General features: G+C 40.6%; 1 protein-coding gene across 2 annotated transcripts in view; it reads left to right on the forward strand.

The window, feature by feature from the left end:
• Nucleotides 1-5,195, forward strand: part of pof1b (POF1B actin binding protein) — a 34,006-nt gene extending 28,811 nt beyond the window's left edge. Inside the window, exons 11-13 of one of the 2 annotated variants that reach the window (XM_074610162.1) lie at nucleotides 509-582; nucleotides 823-937; nucleotides 4,000-5,195. In XM_074610162.1, coding sequence (XP_074466263.1) covers nucleotides 509-582; nucleotides 823-937; nucleotides 4,000-4,020 — 210 coding nt within the window. In that variant the 3' untranslated portion in view covers nucleotides 4,021-5,195. The remainder of the gene's footprint in view (nucleotides 1-508; nucleotides 583-822; nucleotides 938-3,999) is intronic. The other variant, XM_074610163.1, reaches the window with a different exon arrangement.
• Nucleotides 5,196-12,571: the final 7,376 nt, after the last annotated feature.

Here is a 12,571-nt window from a genome sequence, read left to right on the forward strand (position 1 = left end):
CACACACACACACACACACCCTCCAGGCTTGTGAGCTTTATTTATGTCATTGGTTAGTTTTCACCTTTCAGGTCCAACTGCATTCTGACCTCTTTTGTTTTTGTGCAGCACCAACTGAAGACGGTTTATTTTACCGCAGGAATGCTTCTGTCACCTCACGACATACCTGCTTTATAGTTTCTCACACAAACACGCACACTCAAAGAGCAGCCGACAGTTTTGGTTGAAGTTCAGTTGCAGTTTAATAAAGTGACGACGACCAAAGCAGTCGAGAAGAGAAGAAGCAGACTGGAAAGAATCACTTTTTAACAAAGAAGCCGTGATTCTCAAATGTTAAACGTTGTCTAAACAAAAGCAGCCATACGAGAACTTTGATTAAATCAAATTAAATTGGGGAAATTATGATTTAAATCTGTAACAATCTGATCAAAGAATGGAAAATAGACAAGACGGAAAATCTGTTGCTAACTCCGCTGACCTCTGACCTCTGACCTCTTGTGGCCCTCAGGAGATCAAGAAGCTGATACAGGAGAGGAACGAAAGCGCCAAGAGCCAGATCACCAAGACCACCATCACCAAGAGGTACAACATCCCAGCAAACTATGAGACCAGACTACATTTATTACACTACGCTGTAGAGCTGAAGTCACAGAAACTAGAACTATTTTAATAATCAGTTAACCGTTAAGGTCATTATTGAAGCAAATATGCATAAATAGGCATAAAAAGAAAAAAAATATCAGCCCAAATATCTCACCCTGCACTGCAGTGTTAAAACTGTTTAAGCTATAATTGAACACATCTCTGTGTGTGTGTGTGTAGGTACAGGAACCAGTACCCTATCCTCGGTCTGCTGAGCGACGACTACAATTACACCTCGCCCGTCAAAGAAAACAAGACCATCGTCATCGAGAGGTCTGGAGAGATGATCAAACAGGTAAACACAGGAGAGAAGAAGAGAGTAGAGTGAGCGCTTTAACTCATGGATGACTCCTCCGTATTGATCATGTTAGGTGTAATGAAACAGCAGACGGTCATGTGTGTGAGATTACGATGATGGTTCTGAGAAATCTGCTGGCATTGAGGCAGCGTGCTAAATTCTGCCGACCGATACGACAGACCACCTTCACCGAGTCGCACCACATTCAACACCGACATAATGAAAGGTGGCACCCAGAGGTCGGACTGAGGGTGAGGGGATTCATATGATGGCGTATTAGGGCCATTGTAGTTAAATAAGTAAATAATTATGGAGCCGGGGGAGGAGTTAATATTCTGAGAAAAAACTCAGATTAAAGTTATAAATTTACAAGAAAAATACTCTGATATTCTCATTGATTAAAGTGGCAAATTTATGAGAAAAAAAACTTGTATATTCTAAGATTAAAGTCGTAAATTTACTAGAAAAAACCCCACAAATTTAGGAGAAAAAAACTTGAATATTCTCTTAGATTAAAGGAGCAAATTTACGAGAAAAAATTTAATATTCTCTGACATTAAAGTGGCAAATTTCTGAGAAAACAACTTGGATATTCTAAGATTAAAGTCGTAAATTTACCAGAAAAACCCCACAAAATTAGGAACAAAATTGAATATTCTCTGAGATTTAATTGATAAATTGACAAGAAAAAAACGTGGATATTCTCTGAGATTAAAGTGGCAAATTTATGAGAACAAAAATTAAATCAGTATGTTTTCTTCTGAATAGGAAATATATATAACAGGAAATCTTATGAATAGCAATGTTTCTTTAAAGTCCGGGCGCTGATGTTATCCAGTGATTCCAGGCTAAAATCTCCAGTATTTCTTTATTGCTAAATGCAATTGCAAAGTATAATTTGATGAGGTCATCCACTGCAGGCATAATACACAGCAAGCGGCGGCGTCTGTGGTGTGATGAGGTTGATCCAACCTGGCAAAGTGAAGCCATGTGGCTCCTTGCAAATGTATGACCTTATAATCTCAGAGAATATTCAAGTTTTTTTCTCAGAAATTTACATTTATCATATTGTTTTACTACATTTAGCTGGAATTACAATATTTTCATACATTTAATTAGTTATTCTTTTATTGCACCGAATTTCCAAAGAAGTTTCTAACACAATGTTAAGAGCTCAAGGCTAACACAAACTTAGAGGAGAGGGAGGAGACAACAGTGAAGGGTTTTAACATGTTGGCATGTGAATGAAAATGTGTGGGAATGAGGTCATGTTTAAAGTGGCCACACTAACTGCACTCACACACGCACTCCTGCATAAAGAACTAAAAGGTCTCACATTTCAGAGTAAACCTGTCAACCCTAAAAAAAACTAGGACAAGCCAAAACAAACAATCGGCCCACTATATTAAAAGCTTCCAGTTAATTTCATTGTGCAACGTTTCGATCTAACAGAGATCTTCGTCAGGCGTTACATCACAAAGCAGAGTGAGCAATATATATACACATTCCTCACTCAGGTGATTTGTATCTGCATGATTGGACCAGTCAGAGCACAGCTGTCTGATACGCCCACATTAGGGAACAAAGCCTGCCTTTATGAGAAAGGAACTAGAAGATCAATGTTAAACAATAAATATAACATATCAAAACGTTAGTCAAATATATCATAAATCACATAAATCATCTGGAAAAAAACAATTATCCTAGAAATTACTATATAGCAAAATACTTAAATAGAAAAAAGTAATATATTACTGGCCCAAAAGAAAATGTATTTCAGGAATACAGGCAAGTTCAGCTCAGCAATTGGCCATTAATACCAACATATTAAATACAAAATAGAGTCAATCAAACAAAAAATGATCATGAAAACTACTACATAGAAAGATGCAAAAATACCAAAAGTAAGAAAATAGAAAAGTACTTTTTTCTACTTTTAAATATAACATAAAAAATAGTAAAATATAGATCATAAATTACATAAATCATCTGGAAAAAAGACAAATTTCTGACTTTTATATGCAAATTGTAGACAAAAAACTATTTTCTGTTCTATTCTATTTCTAATCATTGCATTGTAAAACTGCACACATCTACGGTGAGTATTGTTGAGCCAGGAAGTTGCTCTGCAAGTAACATTTTAACTTTGTTTTATCTGCACTCCGTTAACAGTAAACTTATCTTAATTTTATAATCTTGGTCTAATGAATTTGCCATAAATATATATTTCGGCCATCATTTAAAGATGAATAAGATCTCAGCATGTTGTCTAAACGGTGGAAACTGGTCTGCCTGTTGATCTGTCTGACATCCAGACTAGGGATGTCACAAGAACTGATGCTTCAGTACCAAGTCGATGCCAAAAACTCGGACAACGTGATGATATTCGTTTTTCTACAGTACCGCATGTACCATTAGGGCTCGAGACTAACGGCGTCTAAAATCTCAAACTCTCTATCGACGCACCCTATTTTTTTCCCTGATAATGCTACATTGTGAACAACAAACCAGTGTTGAAATCAGCAGGAGGAGAGCTAGTTAACGTTTGCTGTTAGCTGTCGTTAAGCAGCTCAGTCTTGCATGCAACATTACGAATCCTACTATAGCGAAAGCATGACCCTCCCTACTCTGCCTCTGATTGGCTTACCCCTGATATTCTTACCCTAACCAATCTCACTCCTCATGCCTAAACCTAACCAACCCAACCAACAAAAGCAGCGAGTACTAGCCAATCAGAGGCAGAGTAGGGCGGGTCATGCCTTCGCTGTAGCAGGATTCGTAATTTAGCGTCCTACACGGAGCCCTTTTGGTGCCCGAGGGTAAAATCCTGATTTGGAGCCTTAAGTGTTCTCAGGGCCCTAAGTGTTTATTGTTTTGTTTTTTTACCATGGTATTGAATTGGGTATCGAGAGTCGTGAAATTTCTCCGGTATCGACTACTACATTTCTGGTGTGACATCCCTACGTCCAGACACCTCCATTCTTTTCTTTTTAAAGCCGCCTAAACGTGTGTACAAAACGTTAACAACTGCACCTGTATTTTGTTTATTCCCGGAACAGGAAATCATTACAAGCCCTTAAAGACACACTGCTTCTCTTCGACAGGAATGATTGAACGATCAGAAGACCCAGACGTCACCTGCCCTCCCACCCGCATGTTCCCCTCCCCTTCCCCTCCCTTCCTCTCCCGCATCCTCATCCTCGGGGCTCCCATGGTTGGTGGTGGTTGAATGATCCCCCTCTAATCCCCCTAGACTTGGGATCATTGGTTCAAATCTTTGGTTTGAGCAAATTGGGCTGGTGACTGTTTTTATTTGGGCTTTTTTATGACAAGGAAACAAATAATCAAAGACCAAATCTGTCAGCCAGTTGGATTAAGGTGGCAGCAATCATGACAACTGGGAACTGTGGCGAGATTTGAGCAGATTTGGTAAACAAATCTGAGCTGAGATGATTTACTACGTGGCACCGATACACTTCTTCTCCTTTCTCACAATCATAACCGTATTCTGCCTGATTAGGTTGAAAACAACAAACGTCAGATCCCAATTAACAAAGTAAAACACTGTCTGCGTCTACTAAACTTAAATGTCATGTGAGAAATAATAAAAAACAAAACGTGTATGTAATAAAAGTACTACTCTTAACACACTCATATCTAAATGTAACATCTCGATCTGACTATACATTAACACTGAAACATGACATACAGTATTTCACTGAAGAATTGAGTAGACCAGGTGAATAAATGATCAGCACTCTGCAGTAGGGTTGGGAAATCACGATACATTGCCTGCAATCGAATCACGAAACGCGTGATTCTGTGATACATTAAAAAGCATGTAACTGAGGAGAAATGGCAGACTGCATGTGAAAAATCTATGAATTTGTTGCCTGCATGATGAAGAAATTTCACAGAATTGTATATATGGACAACTGTGACAAACGTTTTGAGGCGTAAAACAGTTCAGAGTTAAACATCCTGCAGTAAAAGAAAGTTGCAGCTCTGTCTCAGTATCACAGAGGAGATTGTATTGTGATATATCACTGTATCGATTATTTGTCCCATCCCTACTTGGCAGCTCATAAATTACTGTAAAGCTGCATTCAGCTCCACGTGGATGTTGTTAATCTTCCCTCTAATCAAAAGGAGGGAATCCCCAAAACGCTAGCTGCCAAACAAAGTAAAATTGATGGAGGGTCCCACATTCATACTTTAAATACACAGATTCTTAGCAGGTTCTGAGTATCATCATCCGATCAATCAATCAATGCCACACTGTGGAGAAGTTGTGCTCAGAAGACAGAAAGGCTTAAAGCATTCGTTTCAGTCGTCAGGACGGTTCGGTTTCAACATCAGTTGATCCTTCGCTGATGCTCTCGTCTTTACATCAAAACTTTCCTCACCGAAGGGAAGACAATGTGCCGACGTGGAACCACAAGTTACCAAAAGAGCGCCGTCTCAGCTTCCAGTTGTCACTTATGCATGTTTAAACAAGACTGGCCCCATGTAGCATGCAGCATGAGATCCTCCTTAAAGCCACCACAGCCACGCTAGCCCAGGGGACGAGGAAGCGGATGTGTTGCGCTACTCTGCATGTAAATAATGATGTATATATATATTGTAAGATGGGCACGCTCAGTGAGTGTTTTCTCCGGGTAGTTTGCTTTTGTTTTGTGCTAAATGGTATTTTTTTTTCTGTCCACTTGTGTTTAAAATTGTTTTTATGTTGATGTTGGACTCAGAGGTGCATGGGGTATGAGATGTTCACATGTAGCTGTGATGTGTTTGTGTATGTATCTGTGGTCGGAGCTGTGCGATGTCTCACATCCACGAGAGGGAAGGTCTCCCGTGGGTGTGATGCATCGCGGTGGGTGGGTGGAACTGGAGCATGATTTTATGGGGTTTTAAGATGGTGGAAGAAAATGTTAAAGCACAATTATTACTGTTTATTGAGTCTTTCTCTGGTTGTTCAGGCTTTCTACATGAGGAAGCATGTTGACGGCTTTGTGTCCACTGGGTGCTCGTCTTTAAAAGTGCTTGATGGGGTAGAAAGTTTACAGAAACCGTAAAACCAGCTGACTGTTTATTTATTGTTGCTCCTTCTTTATCTTCTTAACGTAGAGACAGACATGGATGTTTACGTCTTCCTGCTGCCCAACCTTCTTCCTTTTGATAACAGTCACAGTTTATTTCTTCTTGATGACTACTTACTATGGACAGCAGTTCACATTACTCAGTTCTGCCATTCTTGATGTTGTGAAATTTACCATGGGCATAGAAAGCATCAGGATGGGACCGATAAACGAACCCGACCTCAAACCAAACAACCGATTTCTTCCTGCATATGTTTCTTAAAGCCGAATGAGAACTTTTTGTATATGTTGAACGGACCAATAGCTTCGGTGGTAGGCCTATTAGTCAGCCTGGTGAAGTCAGGTTCAGTAATGCATTGTCATTTTGGTGATACAAACTGAGCCGTTTTTGTTCCTCCAGCTCCTGGAGCCTGGAGGCTTTTTGTCTGTCTGAGTCGAGGCTCTTGCAGGATTTTACTGCTGGTAGGAGGTCAGGATGAGTTTGTCATCACTTAAAGAGGACATATACTTTTGTGCTTTTGTACCTTTCGTTTAGTGTGTTTTATAGTTTTTTGTGTATTTGAAAGGTCTGCAAAGTTACACACAACATGAGAAAAGTAAAGCCTAAAGGTATGCACCTGAAAATAAGCATGCATAATAGGTCCTCTTTAATTTTACATGGAAAAAGTTTGTTTGTGCAACAGATGCATGCACTGTAAATGCAGGCTGCAGCACCAGCTCCTACAGTAGCTGCTGCTGGAGCACACTGCACCGACATTCCCCCCCAAAGCATGTGATTAACACTACTGAGAGAAACGAGCTGCCCAGTGGACACGGAGACGAATATCGTGGAAAGCCTGTAAAAATGTATCGACTATCACGGGACCTCAAGTGCCTTACTGTGTTAGCAACGTAAACTTGTTAGCGAGCTAAGGTCGGGCCAGCAGCATCACTGTTTGGTTGACAAAATATCATCATCATCTGGTCAAAATCTGGCAACTCTGATCAGTTTCAAACAGTTTTGGCAGCATGGGCCTTCATTTGCTCGCTTTCTGGGTGATCTTCTCTGAGGAGACCTAAATCCTGCCTGTCTTTCTACGCCAGCTGAGAATATATATTGTATGCAGAGCTAAATTAACTCCTAATCTGCAAAATAGATGTGTCTGGATATATTTTCGTATGCAAACAGTTTTTCTTTATTTTCCAGTTTAAAGAGGATTCGGGCTGAGTCCTCTCCAAATAACAAAATGTTTCAGCTGTGATGATTAAAATCAGTAATGTATCTATGCAAAAGAGCACTTGTTTTGTGTCTTACTGAACTGTTAACTGCATGTTCAACACAATCACATTGATTGCGCATATGGGACCCTGGATGTTGTTGCAGCTCTAAGCGTCCCCAGCAGAGGGAGCCAGCTCCCCTCTGCAGCTCGCTCCTCGCCGCTCGGGGTCAATGAGTGGAGCTGATGGAGCAGCGAGACGGAGAATGAGGTCATCGCAGCTCTGTAGGGCTTGGCTCAGTTGGCTGCTCGTCAACCATTTTGACTTCAGTCACTGTTCTCTAAGCCCACATGGCCACAGAGAGAGAGCACAAACCATCACGGAGCACCGACTGTCCCGACATACAGTCAGACCCACGAAGTCACAGATTACATGCAATGCACTACCGATAATTAGTTGATTGATTATGGATACTGAGCAAATTAAATAAGACGACACGGGAGATTAAAATATCCAAAATCCTAAACAATATTTTTGCATCTTGTTTGCAGAGGAAAATAAAAAGGTTAACTTTGAGGACTTTGTACAAAAGTGTATTTGAAAGTGATCGTATCAGTCTTCAAAGCAACAAAACTAATATTATTAAACTTATAGATTATGGTTAGTAAACTGCAAATTTCCACAGAAAGGTTCATTTACAGTTTGTCAAATTGGATTGCATGAATTGAAGAAACATTTCAAGGGATAAACACAGAAAGGGACTTCAGTAAATGTCCTAAAGATTGAGATTTGTTTAAAAAAAACATTTATTTCTCGCCTTTAACTATTTTATTCTTGCTGCATTTATTATGATATTATTTTTTTTAACTCTTTTAAGCTCATGCATATTGTTTCGTTCCATCCTGAGTCTTTCAAGTCTATTATTATTATTATTATAATATAAGTTTTATTGGGTCTAAATTCATGATAAGGCTGAAATCATCACCATGTTTCCTCACTGACATGTTTCCTGACTGAGCTGATTATGCAGCTCATTCTATGTAGGCCTCATGAATTAAATATGAGGAGTAACACTGAAAAAAAAAAAACCCAAACAAACAAAAAAAACATGTTTTAAATTATTGAAACCTGCATTATATTCAATATATGACAAATTTGCTGTAGAGGTGATGGAACGATTCTGGTCATGGGTAAAAGAAAAACAACCACCTGACCTCCTCTCTCTGCAGACTCTATGGTTATAATGGCTATTATAATAATATTATGGCTATGTTAACTATTTACTCCTTTGCTTCTGTTGGACAAGTGTCCTATAATCCTAATTCTTAGGATGTGTTTGTCACTTGAACGTCTTCTTTTGGGGCATTTTGTTGAAACAACTGATGCAGTTATTTTTTCTTAGGAGGACAATCTCCAACTTTCTAAAACTCTTTTAATTTTGCACACTTTTGTTTAACCCGTTTACGCACATTTATGCCTTTTTTTCACATGAAGATATAATCTCTCGCTCACAACCACATGCTCTCTCCTCTCTCTACAACTTCTTTCTGTCACATTCAAGCTCATGTACCAGTCTGACGTATACTCCCTCTCTCTCTCTCTCGCTCTCTCTGTAAACCCAATATCCTCTGAGGCCCGGGGGTTTTAGAGTGTAAAGGCAGTGCAGAGGCAGGAAGAGAGAGACTGCATTATCCACATCAAAGAGCCAGAGTTAACAGCCATAATCAATGCTTCCCCATTACGCACTCCAGTCTGCCCCCCCCGCCCCTCTTTCTCTCTCTCTCTCTAATCAGATCAATATGCTTTATTGGCATGAATGGAAGTATGATATTAATATTGGCAAAAAAGGGGGGAAATCATCAACAAAAGGTGGCGACACAGAAAGAGGCTCGTTAATAATTGGAAGTCTGTACAGACCCCCAAAAATATCTAATTTTGAGACGAGAGAAATATGAAATCAGACTATTGGGAAACAAATGAAGGGCAGGACAAACAGCTGATCTCGATTGATAATATATTAAAATATAAAAACTTACTATTAATATGGATATTTATTTATTTGCATTAGGCCTCAAAGTAAAATGATATAAAATGTAAAAATATCCACTATCTGCCACCAATTCAACATTAATGAATCGGCTGAAAAGCCTCCGACACGGGCAGACTAGAGCTGACGGTGCGGAACACACCGCAGAAACTAGGCCAACGGACGTGACGGCCCCAAACTGTATGACGGCCGACCGTCGGATTGTTGCGTCAGGGCCCTAACTGCAGACGTGACCGTAGTTTTGTTGCGTACTGTACAAATGACACATGAAAAGCATGAAAGGCGTCCTCATGACAAGTGTAATGTCCTTGCAAAGTTGTGCTTTTCATACGCCTTCCCGTGAGCTCTGGTTGCTCATCCCTACTTGTCATATTTTGCTGCTTTTCAGCCTTTCGCGTAGTATCTTGACGCAGAAGGTTCGTGCATGGTCAACACTGTGAAGCGGCCGTGGTTAACGCTGTAACATGTCGTTAACAATGTGAAACGATTGGTGAGGTTTAGGCAACAAAAAACTTGGCTAAGGTGAGAAAAAACGTCATTTGATCGTAGAGATCGTTTTTTCCGAAGCTGATGATGGAAGCAGCTAACGAGTGAGCCATCTCGCTTCTTACTCATCTCTGTTGACAGTTGCACATGCTCAGTACTGATTGGGCAGAATGTACGGATTAGGAAGCGAGTGACACGTGTTGTTGTTGTTGTTATATGTGTGTGGAGTTGATAAATGACATGATAACGTGATACTGGATCGGTGCATAGACTTGCTTACTCACCGATACCCGATCCAGCATTTTAGGCCGCATCAGAGGCATTTCTGATACTGATACATGCATACACAAAATACATGTATGCAAACATTCGGTGCATTTACATGTACTTAAAGGTACCTTGTGGAGTTTTTGACCACTAGTAGCGCTATGGAGACTTGTTCGAATGAGCATATCCCGTTTTGTTTTGCACAGTAAACATTATAAGAAACTCACTTCCTGCAAACGGGGTGGGTGACTCAGTTATTTATACGAGATTTATAATCAGCTTTTAAATAATGTGCATGTGCATGACAAAGACTGCAGACCAAGGAAGTAATGCTTTCACAGCAATGCAGCAGGAAGTATCATTACACACAGAGATACATTCTCATATTCAAAGTTGAAACTGACACAGAGTTGTGTCTATAAGTCTAAATAAGTGTTTCCAATGCAGAACAGTAAACTATTTAAAAATTCAGACACAATGATAAGACTACACACTAAGTATGCATTGATTAAACTGTGAAGAAGTAGGTAAAATACAACAATAAGGCAAATGAAAATCACGTTTTCTCTGCCTTTCGCCCTTATTGACCCCCTCTGCTCCACACAGCCAGGCCTATCGACCCCTCTCTCCCAGAAACCAGGCCCCATGCCTGGGGTCAGCGACCCCCTGAAGCCCCCTGCTTGGCTGTGTGTGTGTGTGTGTGTGTGTGTGTGTCACCACCCCCCTACCTCTACACTGGGGCACGGCCAGGCATTTATGAAGCTGAACCGGCTGCAGCTCATACTGTGTTAATCCAAGATTCGTACATCAGCAGTAATATCGCACAACATGGACGTGAAAGCATCGCTCTTTATTTAAAATGTTAAAGTGCAACGAAAATATTTTTGTCCCCACAAATCATCGAATGTTCATGATAAATAATCATGCAGCCTTATCACGATCTGTTACAGATACCGTACAACAGCTCAACCCTCTCCTGATGGCCGTCCAGGTCGCATCTAATCAGTCTGGATCTTTTCAGTTTTCCATCAGTCATGGCAGTCATCACTCTCTCTCCTCCTCCGTCTCTCCACCCTGCCAGGAAAGCGTCGACAGCTCTCGTCTTTCATCCATCTGATGTAATTATGCTCCTCTATACACATCTGAATGCCCCCCATTCACATTTTATGGTGTGATGAAAGGCCACATAGTGTTGTTTGTGTCTATGTTATGTTGTCAAAGCTAAGCCTTGTTTTCCTCCCACTCTGCCGTCCTATGCCGAGTCACGGCTCTGAGACAGACCGAACTGCTTCAGCCACTAAGAGATTGTATTTATGTGTCATTCAGGTTCATGTGCATACAGAAGCCAATCATTTGGTCAACTACAACACATCTTTAAAACTATGCATGATAAGAGACTCCCCAACCTCTCCCCTAGTGACACAATCAGACCACTCAGTCCCACCAGACCATCAAAAGAAGCAGATTACAAATCATCCCTTAATGTGTGAACCAGATTTCATGGTAATCCATCCAAAAGTTGTTGAGACATTTCACTAAAAAACACAATTTTTCCCGACTAGAGGAAAAGCTAAAAGGGTCATCAGGTTACATCCTCTGGGGACGATGGATGTTTGTACAACATTTCATGCTAATCCATCTCATAGCTGTTGAGATGTTTCAGTTTGGACCGATCAACGGACTGACATTGCTGCCGAAAGCATTGCTAAAAAAACATGCAATTTGTTTACCACATTCATTCTTCTCATAGGCAAACACATTTTACATTTAAAGTCCCTTTTACTGATAAGAAAAAATGTAAAATGGTCAGTATTTTCATATTGTAAAGTAGGGCTGCATGATATTGGAAAAAACTGAGAGTTAAATATGGATATTCTGAAAAAATACAGGAATATTCACTGTAAATTTTGTACATTTTAGAGTTAAATGCATCAATCTGGTGCACTTTGAGAGCAAAATTAAGAGGCTAGATCTATGAAGAACTTTGTGCTTTAGTAAACAATTTGATGGTGATGACACAGCAAAAAAGTCACACCAACAAAGCATGGTAAACGAGACGGGGTCTGTGTTTTAAGATGGCTCACCGACATCGCTGCAGACCCCTGATGCACTGAGGACAGGCCGCCCTGTTTGACAGTCACACCGGGAGCCTCGTCGGGAGCAATCATGCCTTTTTAATTTGTACTTCTGTGGAAAAGCTCGCACAGAGAGCCCCCACAGAGTTGCAGAGATGGTTTGTGGAGCTCGCAGAGAGCTACAGAGACGCGCCTCCTGAAAAAGTGCCTGGCCGCAGAAGTTTAAATGGACGTCAGAGCCGAGAGGTGGGATTTCCGGTAGCCTACCTCACATCCGTTACGACAACAACAAAAACCTATTAATTCTAAGCACAGGAGCTCCTCCTCATCATCCAGCTCTTCCATCATGCTACGTGCAATCCGCCACAGTACCAGTAGCAGCCCGCACAGAACGCATAGGCACACAGCTGCAGCAGTATAAATCAGATATAAATCTACGGCCCGGGTCACCGCTGGCCTTTCC

This window comes from Sebastes fasciatus, chromosome 16 (assembly GCF_043250625.1).
Source record: "Sebastes fasciatus isolate fSebFas1 chromosome 16, fSebFas1.pri, whole genome shotgun sequence".
NCBI classification, from domain to species: Eukaryota; Metazoa; Chordata; class Actinopteri; order Perciformes; family Sebastidae; genus Sebastes; species Sebastes fasciatus.